Genomic DNA, 20,835 nt, shown 5'->3' on the forward strand with positions numbered 1-20,835 from the left:
GTCAACACAAACATGGAATTTCCAATAGAAATGCCATGAAAGAGCAAAATGGGGTTTCCTGAAAAGGCTGGGTTGGCTACACGATGCCCATAGTGACCAAATAGTGCCACAACAGCTTTACAAACCCTACATGTAGTTGTCCTGAAAAGGAGCACTGGTTTTGTGCTGCTTTAATGTAGACTGTTTGAAGCCAGCAGCATTTCCCTGGTGCCACTTCCAGAGAACGAGGAGCTGGACAGAAGCTGGACACACACTCTCTTCTTCATAGATGTCCAGGGGAAAGAGACAGAAAACTAAAGCCAAAAAGGAGTTAGATGTATCTCTGACATTAACACTTGTAGGACCAGATCTGCAGAACACATGTCAGACTGCTCTTACCCCTGACCTGGACAACATAAAAAATTACATTAGATACATTAGAACCATTTACTTTCAGTTTTTCTTACATTATATTCAAATGAAGTTTTTATATGACTTGAGAAGAGCTGTAACTTTTTGGTCACTGGGACTGGATGGGACCCAGTCATCTGCTCAGAAAGCGTGTCTCAGGTTCAGTGTTGTAGAAGTCACAGAGACTTCAAAACTGTACAAATCAGAATAAAATTACTCCGCATGCAGCACCACACAAAAGCAAACAGACTTTGCCATTGCATGCTTCAGCAGCAGCAGCACTGGATGCCCAGCTCAGGCTTGGAAATCATGGTCCACTGGTGACCTCTAAAATACCTTCTTGTCCCATGCTGTTCTTTTCTCATCTTTCAATACAATCCTCTGTAAAGCACCTTTATAGTGCACGCACTGTGAAGCATTTTAGCAACGCCACACTTGTCATTGTGACAGCTGACCCAGGTGAAACCAAGAGGGTTTACACCCAGGATTTTGTTTCCCATTGCTCTGAAGATGCCTCCCCAGTGTTCCCAGAGGAGCTTCCTCCTCCACGGCTGAAACCCTGTTGGGTCTTCTGCCCCACAATCCCTCTATCCATCAGCACAGATGGATCCTCAGTAACCTCCTGATGGTAGCTGCAGTCACAGCTGTGCAGCAGCAGCCTAAGGGAGAGTGAGAAAAGGAGCCAATTGTTTGATACAGGGTGGAAAGTTGCAAATAATGGGTTACATAGTAGGTGACCTGCTTTAAACCACCTTTTGGTGCATTTGCTTCTCTTCAGTGAGTTTACATGGACTTTGCATTTTAGGTGAACTCAATTGTGCCCAAGGTAGGTGTAGGCATCTACAACAGATAGTGCAAGTATGTCAAAACCAGATGCTATTGTCTCACAATCTGGCAGTCTATGCAGAGCTTTCTGAAATGATTTCTACATGTATCTCTGAGTATCATCATGCTCAATTTGTAAGAAAACAGCCAGCACATCAGCAGGAATAAATCAGCATCTCCAACGAAGTCCAAAGTAGCCTCTTGCAACAAACCATCGTGCTTAAGGCTGCAATGTTTTTCCCATTATCTTCTAAACTCAGTTACTCCCTGACAGCTCCTCCCAGAGACCTTGCTCCCACCAGTCTGCTGGAGCTCATCCAGCTGCCCGTGCCTGCCGTGGGAAGGGACACACACCAGGCTCCAGCTTCAACAGAGAAGCACAAGTCTCTTCCACAGCTCCTCTGGATTTTTGGAAAGGGATGTTTCCAAATGCTGTCAGCACCAGCCCTTCAGTGCTGTTACTTCAGCTGGCCTTTGATGAATGCTTTGGTGAGCTAGACAGAGAGCAGGGCCCCTGGGAACACAAACGGAACGCCAGCACCACCCACTGCCAGTAAGGGAATGCCTGACACACACTCAGTGCCAGGGGAAAGCTCTGTGACTCTGCCCCGAGACAGCTGTCTGTCATAACAAACACCACCTCCTTCCCTTGCTCTGCTCCTCTTTCCAAACTAAATAGGAAGGGAATTACCTCACACCCCCTCAAAAAAAAAGGCTTGGTCTTGTTCAAATAGAAACGTGGGTTGCCTGGGCTGGCTCCAACACTAAATCAAATTAACAGAAGAACAGAGCTGAAATAAACACATGAGATGTTGCTTATTTTCTAAATAAGACTAAATTTATTCATAACCCTAGTAAAAACAAAGTTTGGATTACAAGTGTCTGAACAGTATAAAAGTACAAAACAGGTTCCATAGATTTCTAATACATTAATACAAAGTGCATGACTACTCATTTTGCATTACTACTGGGAATGGAAGAGGTGGGAGGGAGTAGGGGAAGCAGTTGGCGGTTGAAATCCAGCAATAAATAAATAAATACAGAAGAGATGATCCGTATCAGAGCACATCCTACCACCAACACTGCAGCCTTCTGAGGTGTACAGAATTACTGATGCTGAAAACACAAATTCACATGAAGTAGGTGTCTGCAAACACAGCAAGAACTCTTGCTCAAGCCCTTAATAGACATGACCAACCTAGACACCTTTATACAATCAAGTATTCATTGTAGCTATGGCTGGACTCAACGGGCTTCGGGCTTTTCCAACCTGAACGATTCTATTTGGTTGAGAATAAAAGCAAGGTAAGCAGCTTTGTCCTCCCTTAAGAGCCCCAGAGTTTAGGAAAAGCAAAATGAGTCCAAGGAAAGCTCTAAGCTGTAAGGCTGTGATAAGTCAAAGCCCTGTTTCCCCTGATTTTCTTTCTCTCCAGAGATTGGCTGATCCAACAGGAGAGGAAAAAAGAAAGAAAGAAAAAAAAGCTTTGAGGGTAGAGGCTCCTCTTAAAACCTGCATATCTTTCCCTACCTATATTTTAATTTGCTAAGTATTCCTGTTTCAGGAACCGAGACTACATGGAAATCCAGTCCTAAACCCTACCCACCACAGTATTATGCCAATGACTCTCACAAAAAAGGAAAGCTTAGAATCATAGAATATGCTGAGTTGAGGGACCCATCAGGACCAACTCCAGCTCCTGGCCCTACTCAGGACACCACAAGAATCACACCATGTAGCATTTCATTGTAGGATATCCCAAAAGAGTAATAGTAAAAAATAATTCTCCCTCCCTCTAAAACCAGGAAAAAACCAACCAAACAAAAAGCAGAATTCCCAACTCACACAAGTAAAACCTTCATAAAAGGAACATGAAACAACTGGGAGCTAAAACTGCAGCACAACCTTCCAGGAAGCTGCTTCCACCCTAGAGGCAAAGCAAAGTTTGAAGGAGTGTCACAACGATTTGCACATGAGCTCGTCTGGGAATCTGTGTAGATTATCTTTTGATCACATATGCAAACAGAGCTGCTGCCTTGATTCAGCACAGCACCATTTTTAGCAGGACTTTTCAGATTCAGTATTCACAAATGTGTTGACCTGGCAGTTGCTTAAACAAACAAATGGGAAAAAAAAACCAAAAACCAAAAAAAAAAAAAAAAAAAAAAAAAAAAAAAAAACAACAAAACAAAAACCAACAAAACCCAAATACAGAGAAGCACTGCAGGGGAAGGGTTTCAAAACAGTTATTGTGAATCCAAACCCCAGGCTGCAACCAGATTATGTCCCTGGACCAGAGCCTAATTTGCTCAGCAAGGGGTTTGGTTCTTTGTCAGGTCCACAACCAGGAGGAGTCTTGTTTGTGGTCACATTTCAGCTGCACTGGTCCTACAGAGAGCAGTTACTCAGTTTGGGCTGCCATCTACACCTGACTTGGGCATCAAGGGGTTTCTTGGTCCATCTCTAACCATCAGGAGTTACTGCACCAAGCTCAGGGTGCCTGCTGCTGGTTTGAAAGAAGTAACCTCCCATTTTGCTATGTTCAGTTCTTAGGTAAGTCTTAATCCTTGGCTAAGGTGGGGAGCTCTCCCACCCCTTCTCAAGAGCACTTTTATGCTGGAGGCCTCCTCAGATAGCTACAATTGAAGGAGAGATGTGTGCAGATAACCAGTCTGTGCACATGGGAGGGATGAAATATTTGTCTTTGTTATGTCAGTAGTACAGGGTGAAATCGCCACACCTTTAAAAATATATATTTATATAACTAGAGAGGTGACTTAGAACATTTCTATGTATTAATTCATCTTATTGACTCATACATGTCTAAGAATGAAATATTTTCTTGGGAATATAGGAAGTTTGCCAACCAACTTTTAAAGAAATAAAAAAAAAAAACCAAAACCAAAAGGTTTACAACCACTGCTTCTTTCAGTACAGAAACATGAACTACATAAACTTTAATATACAAACCCCATCCTCATATTCACTTGGGAAGTGAGTGTGGGGGAAAATTAGACAACCTTGCAGCAGCATTCAGCTTTGCCAAGTGTTCCATAGCATCTTAAATATTATGTACAGTCTTTCTGAAAGGATACAAACTGGCTTCAGAGTTTGTGGAATTGTAGCAGTAAAACCCAAAAACAGTTCCAGGGAATAGTCTTTTGGCAGCATAGCAGGTGTCCAAAGTGAACAGTCACTTTTCTAGTATTTTTCCAGAGAATAAGAGGATCTGTATAACCTTCTGCAGCTATTCAAGGAAGTCACCACTCCTCTTGGGTGGAGATTGCTGGAGATTGGGGTCCTTCTTGTTCTGGCTTTTCAGTGGCAGACTTTTTATTGCTACAACAAGGTTTGAAGAGATGAGTGTCTATGAGGACTTCTCCAAAACGCCCTTTGTAAATAATACCACAGCAGACCTTTTGCCTGGAAGAAATGGCAGGGAGACAGATACTTTGTTTAGAATATACAGAATTCACAAACATGCAAAAAAGCAAGTCTGACCCCAGACACTACTTTATTGAGCTTCCAGCCCAGAGGACTGGGGCAAAAAGACTGCTCACAAACAGAAAACAGGTCGGTGTCTAAATCCACAACAGCTCTTTGGGGAGAAAAAAAAACAACAAAGAAAAAAAGAAAAAAACCCAAACATGTCCATATAAAAACCAAGTCTCCAACTTTGCTTCCCAGAGAAGTTTCAGACACAACCATTTGGTCTGAACTAACCTTGGCTAGAATGCACTTGCAAATATTATTTGAGAGGAGGCAGCAAAGTCACAACAATTCCAATTGAGCAATTAGCTAAACAAGGGATTACTGTGTCACAACATGCAATAAAAGATAACAAGCTCATCAGCTCCCAGAAAACCTTGTGGCTTTCCTCCCACTCCAGAATTTTTTTTTTTGTTGTTTTTTTTTTGGTTTTTTTTCCAAATGACTACCATCACAGGTCAACCAAATCAAATGCTGTGTTTTGCTGGCAAGCTGGGAGCACTCTTGTATGTAGCAACACATCATATCTACAGGGCATAGTTTTAAGAGGAGATAATGACAGACAGGAATATAATCTGCTATTCCCAAAACCAGCAAAAATATTTCCCAGCAACTGTTTTAATGTTTAGGGAACTGAAGGGAGATAGGGAAAAATGCTTCAAACACAAGGCATTTCTTTCCAAGCATGAACAGACAGGTGTTGTAAATTATATCCTTATACCAGGATGAAGAGGCAGAATCAAGCAGCATGCATGCAAAGTGAGCCTGCTGCCTGCACAGAGGGCAGGTTCTGGTGCTTTTTACCTTTTCCAGTAGGTGAGATCTAGGAAGGAGAACACGGGTGTCCTGCTGGCCCCGGCACTCAGCTCCGTGTCCGAGCCCTCGTCCGACTGGTTGCTGTAGCAGGGCGACTGAGCTGGGGAGGCACTTGAAGTTGTGCTGTGGGCATCAGAATCTGCAGGGCAAAGAGGAAATGCAACGATCAGGACATGCATCCAACAATTTACCCCCCTCCTGACCTGTGGACTGGGAGCAGAGGCACAGATGTGCTTTAATTAACGAGAAAACCTATCAATGACAATGCATTTATTTTACTTGCTCCTGCCTGTTTCAGCACAGAGAGTGTCAGGATTTGTCAAGGAGCCTCCAGAAGTGGAAGGAGTCCTTGTAAATGAAGGATTGGAAAGAAGTTCAGGATCAGGTTTCAGCTTCTGGCTCTCAAACCTAGCCACACTCTGAAATCACTGGGAGATCCCTCAAGACAGTGAAGATCTGTGCTCCAGACTCTCTCTCACTGTACATTTTCTTTCTCACTCTTTCAGGTAAAGTGCTGCAAAGCTCTTCCCAATAGTCCATTTTATATATATTCTATATTCTCATTATGTGTTAGGTAGTGTTGAGCTTTTGCTGGATCAGGACCAGGTACTGCAGACCCAGTGCAGACACACACCTGAACAGTGTCTGCTCTCCCACCTTACAGCTGCCATCTCTGGCACCTACAGTGACAAAATTAAATTAACTGCAGTGCCTTGAATGAGGAGATAAAAGCTCATTGGGTCAGGGCCTTCACTGATTCTTTGGAGACCTCTCCTTTTGACTAGGCAGGATAATTGAAAGAGAGAGAGACCGGGTCAGCAACAGTGAAGAAGCTGGAAGGTTTGCTTTAGGAGAAAAGCCTTAAGTACTGACACACATTTAGAGCCTAACTGGCAGATGGTTTTGTTGGAAAGCTATGAATCCAAATCTCTTTGGAGAGTCCTTGTACTACTGGAAAGAAATCACTGAGACTGGCAGAGGATGGTATAAGGAAACATGGTAGGAATTTAAGGGGGGAGGGGGGTAAATCTATGTTTAAAAGTACGTATGGAAGAAAAATACTGCAATGTTTTTTTGGGAAAAGAGAGCTGAAAATGGCCACAGCACATTACTGAAAGCAGGGAGAAGCCTCTTCCAGCTTCAGTTTCAATGAGATCTTTGCCCAAGATGTTCTTTCTAGGGATATGTCATTGAAGAGTGGGATATAAGCTACTGCCTGCACTTTCAAGCCAGACTCCTCACGCCCCCTTGCCACTTCCCCACCTCTGTCTTGCAGCCCACCCTGCACACGAGCTCCTCCTTCTCATTCCACACCCTCCCAAAACTCTCAGAGGATCAGAGGCTGTGAAAACAGGGAGAGCCCAAACGTGGGAGTGCACACAACCAAATCCAAGCAGTGATTCAGCTTGGCCAGTTCACAGTGAGCTGTGTTAGGGGAGGCTGAAGTTTGCTGCCAGAATCTCTCCGGATCCACTTACTGTGCCGCTTGAATTCCTTCTGCAGTTTGCTGATTTGATTGCTCTTTATTCTGCTTCCAGAGAGGGTTTTCATTTTCTTTGGTTTCAGTGTTGTTTTAAGGCTGGGTCCAGCCCTGGCATCTACCACCTAGGACAGAGAAAATGCATGTCTGAGTACTTGTGCATCATGCTGAGGTATTATTGCCACAGTCAAGACACAGGCACTGACTTAGCAGAAGGTATTCTGAACTCCCTGAGTTAATCCAAGGCAGTTCTTGCACTGACACTCTCCTGTTTCATTTAAATCTGGCTAAATCTCTGCAGGAAAACACAGCAAACTAGTTTAAAAAACACATTTGGTTCTACTTTTGCCAACTTCCCATTTTAACACATTCAGTTTAGAACCAAATAATTGTTTAAGGTAATGCAGGTCCAGTTAAGAGTGTCTGCCAAGCATTTGCTCTGTGGTTTTTTTGGGGTTTTTTAGTAATAAATTTAACTTTTGAGTAAAGCCAGTGGTAGTAATAACCATAGTTATGGCTCCCATTACTATCAAGGCATCCTGGATAAAGATTATTATATACACAAGGAATCCTGATCATCCTCCCAGCCTTAGGCCTGAATTGAATTAGACATATCAAAACAGAATATATGAGTGAAAATAGCTGCAAGATTATTAGTCATTGTAATTATCTGATTAAATGAGATTGATTAATGTGTTGCTTGAGCAAGTCACTTTGTTTGGGAAAAAGAAAACCCAAACAATTTTGGATAAAGGCCAAACTTGATTTGTTTTTTGTTTTTCTTTTTTTTTTAATGTCATAAGAGACTTTTGGATGAAGTTATGAGCTATTGAAAACAAGGAATTACAAGGCAAGTTGGTCTGTGACTGCATCTCAGGCTTGCATAATCACCATAAGCAGGCAGGAGCCACACAGTAGTAAATACTCCAGGAAGGATTTAGAGATGCTGAGGGTAGAGAGGGTGATTTAGAGATGCTGAGGGAGAGTGTGGGTGAAACAGCAAACCCCAAACCCCTGCCAGCACCCCCCCCCTCCCTAGAAAGAGTAAGTTTTGGGGCAGAAGAGAAATTAATTACTAACATGATTCCAGTTTTTTTTGGATCCTGCTGGTAATTTTTTCCATCTTTTCACCAAAAGAACACAGGCATTGCAAATATCTCCTGAGCGAGCCTCGTGGAGCCTGGCAAAAACAAAAGCAAAGATCACTTAACAACAGTTAATAAAAGCACACCCCACTTGCTACCAGCAACAAGTATAAAAACTGATGAATAAGAAGAGTTCTGAAATTCTGTTTTTCTGACGTTACACTTCATCTGGATTGCTCCAACAGTGCCATTTAAAGACCAAGTCTCACTTTCAGAAAGCACTCTTCCACACAGAAATAAAAAAGTGTCACAATCTGCCTCCAGAGGGGCACTGAACACAACAGTCCCATCACCTGCAGGTTTTGGAATCTTTTCCCCCAAAACCAAGACGCAACTGCAGTGGATTGGTTACGTTTGGAGCAGGAGGAATAATCATGTTATTCAAACCACACTTGGGAACAAACATCAAAAGCTTGCTCAGGTCTTCACTTTCCCACAGAGCTTCAAGGATGAGTAACAAACATCACCTAACACACTCCCACACGAGCACGGGGTAATATTTCAGAAACAGCACTCACTGGAATGACAGCAATACTTGCTCCCTCTAGCAAGCTTTCCTCAGGAACCATCTCTACTGCTAATCCATGCTAAAAGAAATACAACAGGGAAACACTGCACAGCTTTTCAGCCAATTAAATAGGAAGATTTGGGATCATTTATGGATGAATGAGGCAGGCTCAGAAAGTCATTATTTGCCCAGTCTGCATTTTTACCTTGGCAAACATATTTCAGACAGCACAACAACGATGGTCCTGGTAAACTGCAAATTGCTTTATTGCAGTTAAAAACAACAACAACCAAAAAAAAAAAGCAATGGATCTGCACACAGCCTTTTCCTGCCAAGGACAGTAGTGAAGAAATATGATAAGGAAAACTGCCAGCACCAGACTTGTGTACAAAAATCCAAGGTAAATACAAAGCACTCTAAAGTTCACTACAGAAAGAGTATTTCTAGAAGAAATGAAGAAAATTTCTGAATTTTATACAAAATTTCAAAGCTCTTCAAAAGTATCCCAAAAATTTGAAAGCTCACAATAACTAGTACAAGAAATCTCGAGTATTTATAGCTTTGTTTACCAATGCTTTCAAATAACATTACCTAACTGGAAAGCTAATCACTTTCTAAGAGAATGGTTTTCCAATGAGAAGTTTTAATAACACATTGCTACATCATATTTGAACCAAGACACCAATATTTGTAACAGGGTACTGTGCATAAACCATGCTGAAACTGCTAAATAATTACTCATCAAGTTTAATCTAACATTCTTGAATTTTCAGAGCCACAGAAAGCCCCCATGGATGTGTAGAGTTCATTATTTTAGGTAGGTGTTTACAGACCTAATCTTTCAGAGCAAGAAGGACACTACATCAGGTTTGCAGCTCAGAGATCAATGCCAAAACTGCTGACCAAGGTGGGAATCTTACCCAAAACAATTCTGGAAATCCTTTTCATAACGTTTGCTGTCAGTGAAGCGAGAACTGGAAGACTTTGCCCTGCAAATACAGCAGCCCTCTATACTCCGGTACATCTTCGGTTTGTGAAAGCCAAACATCTTTTCCTCCCAGCTGTGCCCTGTGAAAACAAACAGAAACTGGTGTTAATTATCACTGTTAGATAATGAAAAAAAAAAAAAAATATGCTAGATTAGGGCATAGTTTATTTTACCGAATGTGTCTTCAGAAGAACAGATGCACCTAGAATGCGGTTGTTGAGAAAATTATATAATTAACAGCTGGAATATTAAGCAATACCCAGCAGGACCTATAATGAGCTCATTTACTGCAGAAATGTACTCCAAGGGCACATGTAGAGGCAGCACAACCCAGATGTGTGAATGCAGCCCACCTGGCCACTGAGGGCCCTGTGCATGTGGCAGGACAGGCTGCAGTGTGTCCAAGCCATGGGTAAGGAGCTGAACTCTGGGTCACTGAGCTACTTCATCACCACCACCACCACCGGTGCTGGATGGAAACACCCCTGGCAAACTCTGCTGAGAGTGAGTAGGAGTGTTTTAAATGAGCTGCAGTCATTCCCCCGGGCTGTAGGGCAGACATACCTGAAAAGCTGCTCTAAAAACAGCAGGGTGGAGTCGCACCCAGCCCTCAATGGCCCTGTCTGCACTGCAGCACCCGGGAGCACCTCTCTGTTCTCAGGGCCTGGGTGAGCATCCCAGCTCCATGTCAGCACATGCTCTGCTCTCCTGCCTTCCCCACCCAGCTTTCCATGGGAAGGAAACCGAGCTGGGAAAGAAAGGCCAGGGAGCAGGACCCTGGGGCACATCTCAGCATGTGCCTACCACACATGTCCTGCCAAAAGGATGGAAAACTCCAGGCACAGGGAGGTTGTTGCTTTGAAACCACCAGCTCTGCACACTTGGTGCCAGCCCAGAAAGCTGAGAATGCCCTCCTGATCTGTTCTTTTCAGTACACCAAGGCTGGGATTTGCTATCAGAGCAGGTATTATACACTGGAGCCATTTTCCAGGCAGAAACTTCTCAAGTCACCATGACCCTCACCAAACCAGCTCTCCCCTATGTTGGCTGTTTCCCAGTGCAGACCCCTGCCAGGCACAGTCTGACACAGCACGAGCACAGTCAGAGCAAACAGGGTTCCCACAGCACCCCAAAAACACAAACCAGCAACTGAGCAAAGCTGCTGCTCCCCTGGCACCGGGCCTGGACACACAGCAAGTCCTCACAGGCCACACAGCATCATCTCATAATGCAGGCAGGGGCTGTTCCAAGATGTTCTCCTTTGAACAGAGCCTGGTGCAAGGTTTGCCTCCACCACCTGCTGCAAGGGGTGAGCAGCCACCAGCAACCTCTGGTGCTCCCCACACACCAAGGGCTCAGAGAGGGCACAGGCTGCAGGAAGCTCCAGGAGAAGAGGTTCCCACTGCTTTAAAAAAATCAAAATTGGATGGAGCCATGCAAATAACACAACATTTCCCTCTCTTTCCTTAACAAAAGCCAAGCTGCTGAATTCATTAAGAAGCTAACAAACACCTGAATGACCCAGCAGCTCAGGAGAGGAGCAACTGTGGTGAGAGGGAACTCTCAGTCACTTCTCAGTCCCAGGTAGCACCAAGTCCCAGTAACCCAACTCAGGTCACTGGTTAACACTTGTGCCATAGGCATCTGTCCCCAAATCTTCCACCTTCAGAAAGGTAAGGGCTGTGATCCTTTTACCCTCCAGTGGTACAGAGCAAAATAATTTTTGAAATCTTGTGCCTACACTGCCAGGACTTGCCACATCATTATGGCAATAAAATATTTTGAAAGACAGGTTCAGGTGAGTTCAGAAACCTGCTTCCACAAAATGTTCATACCCAGCATCACGCTCACCTGACTGACAGGGGGATGGTGTGCAACAGGAAAAGATCCTGCACACTTCTGTGGGACCACAGCAAAAGCTGGGGAACCACCCAGCACCAGGCACAGTCCTCTGCAGAGGTGAAAACACATCCCCCTCACCTCAGGGGGGAAGATCAAGAGTAAAGGAGCACAGCAAAATAAACATGCAGTTTCCCAGACTCTTTAGAACAAGAGAAAAGTAAAAATTGTATCCAATATTGTTGGCTAATACTCTGACACAAAATCCATCAAGGAACCTATTTCCAGCTGAAAGTGTGCATGTTTGCATTTCAGTCCAGCATACAGAGACCACTTGGGGCTCACAGAGGTTGTGGCTCTTTGCAATTACTACTGCACCAACATTCAGGAAGACTCAACTCTCCATAAAGCTTGTCTTGACTTGTAGAGCCTGTGGATGGCAAGGCACTTGCTCAAGCTGAAAGCCAAGGAGATCCTGCAGGCCTAGGAGAGAGATGGAGAGGATAAATCCTTCCTTCCCTCCCTCCTGTCCCAGGTCATGCTGTCTTCCACAGGCTTGAAGTGCTGAATTCTTCACATTTACAGGACAGGGAGCTCACCCAGGGTTATATTCTCCCAAGGTTAACTTGTGCAAATATCCAGCAAAGTCACCCCAAAAGGTGTCAGGCTTTTCAGGAGATTCACTGCTCCCTGTATTGGTACAGCAATGGCCTGAAGGCCAGGAGTAGATCTGGTAAGTAAAAGAAGATATCCAAGTAGTGACCGGCTGAATGGACTCATGGAGGGATGGTCACTCTCAGAACTACTCTCAGCCTCTGCTGGATGTGCAGCAAATAAATATTTACCAAAGCAGGTAAATATTCCTGGCCTGTCAAGAAAATAAACAACAGAGTATCTAGGCAAACACTCAGAGTATTCAGTTTCTTAGCACCTGATGTGCTTCTTTGGGAGATACTCTTGAGGACATTGCCCAACAAGCCTCTGGAGATCCAACAGCGTGCTCACCTGGGAATTTTCAACTTACAAACAGCAATTTTAGATGTTGTTTGACTACTCCAATGTTAAATCTGTGGTCTGGTACTTTCCTTCACAAAGTCAAAGACTAATTGCAGATACAAAGGCCACCCATGCCGCCAAACGTAAGTAGCAGGAAAATCTTGAGCGCTACGTGGCAAGAAACAACTATCAACAAGGCAGTTTACCTTCTAACCAAGTTTCTTCTAGGAATCCTGCAGTGATAAGATGATCTCTGTCACCAGCTGGTATTTACACCAAGTAGAATAAGATGCATGTTTTACAATGTTCTGGCAAAGACTGGAAAACACTTATATTCTGAAAATATTTTGCCTTGCATCATTGCTGCCATTCTCACAGGAGCAGCCTTTCATCACCACCCTTCAATAGAAGGGAAACTAGTGCCATCTGTTTCCCACTTGATGAATGGTCAGCAATGGCATTACCACACATCATGCCTGAATGGGGAAGAGCTAGCAGCAAAAGCACAAGTTAAACAGATTTCTCTGACAACTGCATCCAAGCACAGTTATAAATGGAAGGCGTCAGTCCAGTTACACATTTAATCCTAAACAGTTGCCATTTGACCATTATACACTAAATTTTCTGTCAGCTGGGCAGCTTAGTAGATAATATGGACTTAGAAGTAAATATGACTGTGCCATTTAAAAGGTTTAACTTGAAAGCTTTGCAATTTAGATATTGAATTAGAAGCAGGCAGTTAGGATGCCAGCTGCCCTAACACCTGAATCTTGGCTGTGGAACTTGAACCATGCAGAATTTGGGACAGATAAAAAAGATGGCAAGTAGAAACAAAGTAACTTGCCTAGAAGTTAAAAAGCATTGCACAACATAATTCTGCCAAAGCTAAGCATGCCATTAATGCTATTTAACTTTGTTATTATTTGCCAAATTTAAGCATGTTATTAAAATGTATCAGCAGTTGCACAGAAGGGACAGATCTCCAAAAAAGAATCCGAAATCTTAGCAGAGCATTATCTGTCATTCTGCAGAAATGAAGATTTACCTGCACTAGTGGGAAAGCAGTATTCCCCCAAGCCAGGGTAAAAGTGATGCTCTTCCCTCCCTGGTGTCCCTATCCACAGCTTCTCCTTGCAGAAGTTGCTATTCCCTCAAGTTCTGCTTTATACAACTGCTTTAGCAACCTGAATGGACTCAGAAAAGTCTCCAGGAAAGTGCTCTTGCCATTCTTCTGCCCTCTCACTTTTGAAAAAGCAGCATCAGAAATAGAAACTTGTCTTGCAAAAGAGAACAGTAAAGTTCGGAAGAGAAAAAGTAGTGGGAAATAAAAAAAAAAAAATCCCCACACCCTGCTTATTACCTTTGTGAAAGGCTGTACAAAGAAGCATGTGTGTGAAAATGGTTTCATGTTTTTGTTGCCTGTCAGGACTAGAATTTAGTGCTTAATTTTCTTTGCAAAATTTAATTTGATGATCTAAATTAAAAGGAGGCATTGCTTCAGATGCTCATTAAGTTTTCAAGTTAGGGAAGAACTTCTGAACTCTTTCAGATCTCCAAGTAAGCTGAGCCACTTTATTCGCTTTTCCAGATTCCTTCTGCATTCTTTCTGATCACCCAAGAAGAATGAAAACCTTTTATAATAGGAAGGATGGAATTCCTAGAAGACAGGCACGTCTCCCTTTGTAACACAATTACCAGGCCAGTGGGAACCAACACGCTCACCTGCTTCTTGCAAAGCTGAACGAGAAACATTCCCTGGAGTTACAGTCCAAACACAGAGTATCAGAATCCTCCTCTCCTCCCATCTCCCCTCTCTGACCCGGGATCGCTCACCCTCGGTGCAGCCCAGAACTGCCAGCACCTCTGCCAGAGAGGAGAACAACGATTTTATTTCCCTTTTTGTGCCCACAACAGCCCTGGCACAGCCCCCCCAAAGCTAGGCTAAAGAAAAACACCACCTACCCTACATATGTGGATGCAGCCGGTTCCTGTCAAAGTAAAACTCTCACAATTGTCATCCCTACAGCATTTCACTGGAACTAAGAAACACAGCCAAAATTACACCTTTTTTTCCTTTCTTTTAAAGGGAACTAAACAGATGCCTTAATATAGAAAGAATATAAGTGCTCTGGCTTTTGCCTCTGCAGGAGCATACACCCAGGCACAGGCACACACATGAAAAATGCTTCCAGAGCTGTCCACGGCGCCACAGGCAGAGTCACCCATCTCACAATGAATTCTTGAGCCTGTCCCTCTGCTGAAATAAACTGCAGTACCTCTACTGCAAATCAAGTGCAAGACAGAGAACTGTACATCAGCAGAGGAACTGATCTGTATCAGAGCCTCAACATAAACATACCTCCCCTGAGTTCACAGGCTGCTGCAAAAAACCCTTGGAAGAGAAGATTGGATCCCTCAAAAAAAAAAAAAAAAAAAAAGAGAATATTTTAACATGCACAGAGCCAGAAAGCTCCGAGGATGGTAAGAGACCAATCTAATTGGAGTAATCTGAAAACGCAACTTCAGTATCTGCAAAAATACTTTTTACTGTCATCTCTCCCTATAGTTTAAAACTGAGGCACTAATAACCAACAACCACAACCTTGGAACTGTGCATATTGTACACACTTCTGGCTCCCTATATCCTCAGATTTTCCTTGCACTTTCCTTCCTCTCTCTACCCAGAACAACTTTACTTGGAGGAAAGCTGCACTTACCAGGAACATCTTAATGTCACAGCATGCTTTCACTTGGTGAGTTCAGCAAAACCAGAAAAGGTCAAAACCACATCTTCAGGAATCTCTCCTCTGACAAAATAAGTAACTCACTCTTTTGCTGGTAGATGCCCACAGCTACTGTTGTAAGTGAAATCTCAGCACAGCCAGTGCACCTAGCAGCAATTACTGAGCATATATCAAAAATCAAATTGGACACTTCTTTCCCATGTCTGAGTCTCCATGGCATCCTAGCTGGATCCCAAGCTGTTCCTAGTTCCATCTGCAGAAGCAGTCAAGCCATAAAGAAGCATACTCACCTGTTGGATCTTCCCTGGGAAGGAAGCTCCTAGCTCATTTAGGGAACTGAGGCTGAGCCACGTGGGTGTTCCTCTGAGCTGCCATGTGGCTCGTGCTCCACAAGGGATAGGCCAAAGCATGAAAACAATAATCAGCAAGATTTGCATAAGGGGGGAAAAAAATTCCAAACCTGTCCCACCTGCAGACATTGCAGCTTGAAAGATGACTTCCCCCTGCCTGAAACTGCTGTTGCATAACCCACACCACGCTCAGCCTGAGCCCAGCAGGGAAAACTGGGATGTTCTCAGACATGTGCTGGAGTTCAGGCTGAGATGCTTATCTGGGTGCAGCCACCACAGCTGTGATGGTGCTGTCTGCCAGCACCTGCTACTGAAAAAGCATCACAGCCACTCTGGATCATGAGACACTGAACAGCTTTTTTTGGCTAGGTTCTTTTATGTTGTTTTTAAAAGGGATAACATACCTGGATGGGGACTTAAACCAAATGAGCAGTAATTATTTGGCAGAACAACTGAGGTGACTTCATTAAAGAGGATACTTTTCCGTGTCCTTAAGCAGTATTACTGGTCATTTCACTTGGACTTTGGACTGAGCACACTCGACAGAAATGCAAAGGCTTGAGTTGTGAAATGGAGCCCTGCCTGGGCAATTTTCAAGTCCCAGCTCACTGGCTTCTTCTTTGTGCTAAAAAGCAAGTGCTACAGGGGGTGCAAGAATGAAGCTGATTGTCAAGTAGGATCCTGTGGATGTCGTTCATGTCATTATGAGGGAGGTACAAGAAATGAGGTGTTAAGAATCAATGCAAAGCAGAGTTAGGTAACACAGAAAGAGCTGTTCAGCACGAGTGAGACAACAAACCGTCACAGTTTAAACTTTATTTTTAGCCTCTGTGAATGTATCAGCTTTTTTAACGTCTTCTGCAAAGAAGTCACTGATATTTTCTTCTTAAAGGAAGACTGAACACCTCGGCAATTAGCTTTTTTAGAGAATGAAGTGAGGAGGAATTTTTCCCAGAGGCTCTGGCACTCAATCCCACCTACTTTCAGTGGGAGCTGGGTGTTGCATGCCTGTGGGTGTGTTTGAAAATCCCGACTTGCTACTTGCTGCTTTTCTACCAGGTACCACGGATCCCAGGAAACCTAGAGCTCACCTGCGTACCAAAGGAGCTGAGTGTCCACTGGTATCAGCAGAAAGGGACAGACAGCAAACTGGAAACCTGTGGTGCAGAGTTTGTGCAATCTGTAATTTTAAAAAGCTGCAAACTACACAGTGGATCTGCCTGCCTGCAGGCTGGTGAGAAGGGGGTGCACACACCCTGCACACGGCTGCCAGGAGCAGCCTCGGCTTTGGAAGAAAGCAGGAAAGGAGTTTGCTGAGGAGCCATCACCCTCACCGACTGCCTGTCCAAAGAGCCGTGTGTCAGCCTGCCACCTTCCTAAGCGCCAAATCAGAGTACAAAAGAGCATCGCAGGCTGTGCCCGAGCACAGCCGCTGCTGTTGGAGCCGTGGGCTCAGGGCAGGACGCTGGGCCCTCTCCTGCCGCTCCCCGGCCACGCGGGGCCGGCCCGGCTCCAGCGCAGACACGTGTTGGGGCACGGCAGCATCGCGCATCCCTGCCCGCACAGCCACGGCGCGCAAGTTCCTGCAATTGTGATGTTAATTGAATAGTTCAGGTCCGAAGGACGGGCCATCGGTCGGGGACGAGGCTCTTTGTAGGATGAACCGGGGTTGTTCCCGCCGGGAGAGCGGCGCTGGGGGGGCCCGGGGCGGGCGGGATCCAGCCCCGCTCGCTGCGTAAACAACGGGTTTGGCAGGTCCCTTTAAACCCCCTCGGCTGCAGCATCCGGACCGGGGGCACGGGAGCACACGGCAACTTTGATGTCTGTAAAGTGAGAACGCAACGCGGAGCGCTTTCCTGGCGCAACACGGCGACTTTAAAACAAAACAAAACCCCACCAAACCCTAAATAACAAAGGTGTAAAACGCCCCAAAAAGGCAAAGCTCGGGCCGCCGCGTGGCCCCGGGCACGGCCCCGCTCCCCCGTTAGCGCCGGCGGCCGGAGCCGGGAACAAAGACCCCCCCGGGGCACACGACCTACTTTGGCGGGCGGCGCCGCCGGTCAGGTGGAGCCGCGGGAGCGCACACGCGGGTGGCCACAGCACTCCCGGCCCTGCCGAGCGCCCAGCGCGCCGAAAGACGGGCGAAATCAGAAATAAACGAGAGGAGCCCAGGGAGGGGAAGGCGGCGCGCCAGGGAGGAAAGCCCCAGCGCGGGGGTGGGCGCTGCGAGGCGGCCCCCGCGCTGCAAACGCCGCCCCACCACGCGGCCGCGGAGCTGCCGCCCCATGCGGCGCTACCGGGGCAGCGGCGGGAAGCGGGGACGGAGCGGCGGCCGCACCGCCGAGCACCGGGAGCCCCGTTCCGCCGCCGTGCCCCGCCGCCCCCCGTGCTTCACCCCCGCCCCGCGCCGGTTCCTCATGGCTCGGCCCTGACGTAATTCAAACATGGCAACAGTTTCACTTCAAAGGGCCGTCGCGGACCTCCCGGCAACGCGGGTACGCCGTAACGGGGGCAAGGCGGACCCCGGAGCGCGGGGCAGCCCCGGGGCGGCCGCCGGGCCCTGCCCGCCCCAGCGCCGTGCGCGCAGCGCGGAGCCGTGCGGAGCGCGCCGGCAGCCAAAGTTTCACCGCCCCTCCAAACTCCTCAAAACCGCGGGCAGCCCCTAAAAAACAGCGTCCCGCGCACGACAAGTGTCACCCCAGGGACACCCGGCAGCGCGGGGCCGAGCCCCGCCGTGCGCGGAGCAGCGCTGAGCCCCGGGGAGCCGCGCCGCCCGCAGCACATGCGAGCCCTTTGTTTTCCCTCAGCCGGGCGCTGCCTACGTGCCGCGCCGGGGGCACGCCGCCCGCCCCGCCGCCCTCCGCCGCCCCGAGTCAAAACTTGTTGGCGCCGGCAGGAACGGGAGCCGCTCGCACCGGCGCCGAGCTACGGGAGCGGCAGGACGCCATCGCCGCCCGCCGCACCGGCCCCACGCCCGCAACGCCGCGCTCCGGGCCGGGGGCAGCACGGGGCAGGCCCCACGCCGCGACCTGCGCGACCGACCGACAGCACGTGTCCCGCCAGCCCACGGCCGCACGGGCCGCTCTGTGCAGCGTGCACGGACCCGGACTCCCCCGCAGTTACCAATGATAACTGGAAACAATAAGAGTGCCCCGCTCTCCCCACGTGAAACACGGCGAGGGAGGGATGGCGGCACCGGCGGGTCCCCCTCCCCTCCGCCGCTCCGCCGGCACCAACTCGAGCGGGCGCTACAGGTGTGCGCTGCGTGCGGGGCGCGCCGGGGCCGCACCTGCGGCACCCGCTCCGCACCGCCGGGGCCGCCCGCGTGGCCAGCCAGGGCAGCCGCGGCCCGGGAAAGGCGCCCTGCAGCCCGGCATCGCCGAGCAGCCCGCTTCTCCCAACCCGCTCCGCACCTTGGAACTGCTTTCGGAGTTAAATTATGGGGAAGTGGCTACTCTTCCCTCCTAAAGACTTGGAGATTTAACCGTGCTTTGGGATGGGGAGCAGAAGTCAGAGTTCCAGGGATGGGTCCGCAACAATGCGGGAGGCGTTCCTCTCCGCTCGCGCATCCTTTAAAACTCTGCTCATGGCAGGAAAACCCGGGCGCAGCGCCGCTCGCAGCAGCCGCACGCGTGTCAAAGCGTTTCAAGGCGGCAAAGTCTTTTTGCCGCTGCAAAAACTGCGGACAAGCTCCGGCGAGTAACTTGGAATGAACGCGAACCACCGGCTGCTGGAAAAAAAAAATAAATCCCAACACCACCAGAAAAAAAAAAAAAAAAAAAAAAGAAAAAGGAAATCCACCGAGAGCGAACACCACAGAACAACAAAACAAGCCCCGAACAACAAGCAGCAAGCAGGGGAGGCATCACCCGTCACTCACCGTCGCGCTGCGCCCACCAGGTCCCGTCCGTGCGTGCGGAGCGCGGCGCTCCCGCCGTGCGCGCGCTCCCGCCTCCCCGCGCTCTGCCGCCGGCGGCCGCGCGAGCCCCCCCACGCCCCGCCCACCGGCCCCCGCCCCTCGGCCGCTCTGCGCAGGCGCGGTTCCCACGGCTCCGTTTCTCATCAATCGGGCCCCGCCGGCTGCGCGCGCCCCATTGTCCTTTTAAGGCAGAAAGGGCCGCGCGGGAAGAGCGCGCGCGCGAGGGGGGGCGGTGCCCGCCGTGACGGCGGAGGTGACTTCACGCGCGCGCGCCCCCGCCCCGCACCTGCCTCGCGCCGCCCCGCCCCGGAACGGCCCCCGCGAGACCGCCCCGAAAACACAGCCCGAAACACGGCCCGAAACATCACTGAAAACACAGCCCCAAACATCACTGAAAACACAGCCCGGACCCGCAAACATAGCCCGAAACATCACTGAAAACACAGCCACAAACATCACTGAAAATACAGCCCGAAACACGGCCACAAACATCACTGCAAACACAGCACGACCCGCAAACACAGCCCCGAAACACAGCACAGCCCGAAATATCACCGCAAACACAGCCCCGAAAACACAGCCCATAAACATCACTGCAAACACAGCACGACCCGCAAACACAGCCAGAAACATCACTGCAAACACAGCCCCAAACATCACTGAAAATACAGCCCGGACCCGCAAACATAGCCCGAAACATCACTGAAAACACAGCCCCAAACATCACTGAAAACACAGCCCGAAACACGGCCCGAAACATCACTGAAAATACAGCCCGGACCCGCAAACATAGCCCGAAACATCACTGAAAACACAGCCCCAAACATCACTGAAAACACAGCCCCAAACATCACTGAAAACACAGCCCCAAACATCACTGAAAACACAGCCCGGACCCGCAAACATAGCCCGAAACATCACTGCAAACACAGCCACAAACATCACTGAAAATACAGCCCGAAACACGGCCACAAACATCACGGCAAACAGAGCACAGACCCGCAAACACAGCCCCGAAACACAGCACAGCCCGAAATATCACCGCAAACACAGCCCCGAAAACACAGCCCATAAACATCACTGAAAACACAGCCCAAAACACAGCACCGCAAACATAGCCCGAAAACATCACCGCAAACACAGCCCAAAACACAGCTGAGCCCCAAAACAGCACCGAAAACACAGCCCGAAAACATCACTGAAAACACAGCCCACACCGCGAACACAGCCCCCAAAATATCACTGAAAATACAGCCCAAAACATCACCGCAAACACAGCACAGCCCCGTAAACACAGCCAGAAACATCACCGCAAACACAGCCCCGAAACACAGCACCGTAAACATCA

General features: G+C 47.8%; 1 protein-coding gene across 2 annotated transcripts; it reads right to left on the reverse strand.

Moving 5' to 3' along the window:
• Positions 1 to 2,031: 2,031 nt before the first annotated feature.
• SINHCAF (SIN3-HDAC complex associated factor) lies at positions 2,032 to 19,507 on the reverse strand. Of its 2 annotated transcripts, none has more exons than XM_058022518.1 (6): positions 19,449 to 19,507; positions 9,572 to 9,719; positions 8,079 to 8,178; positions 6,997 to 7,123; positions 5,507 to 5,657; positions 2,032 to 4,636 (listed from the first exon to the last, which is right to left on the reverse strand). In XM_058022518.1, exons 2-6 carry the CDS (start codon positions 9,697 to 9,699, stop codon positions 4,474 to 4,476), a joined length of 669 nt encoding a protein of 222 aa, XP_057878501.1. In that variant the 5' UTR covers positions 9,700 to 9,719; positions 19,449 to 19,507; the 3' UTR covers positions 2,032 to 4,473. The 2 variants fall into 2 exon arrangements, with proteins under 2 accessions (XP_057878501.1, XP_057878502.1); XM_058022519.1 differs by lacking the exon at positions 19,449 to 19,507 and adding an exon at positions 14,197 to 14,366.
• Between the last annotated feature and the right edge of the window lie 1,328 nt (positions 19,508 to 20,835).

Source organism: Melospiza georgiana, chromosome 4, assembly GCF_028018845.1.
Source record: "Melospiza georgiana isolate bMelGeo1 chromosome 4, bMelGeo1.pri, whole genome shotgun sequence".
Lineage (NCBI taxonomy): Eukaryota > Metazoa > Chordata > Aves > Passeriformes > Passerellidae > Melospiza > Melospiza georgiana.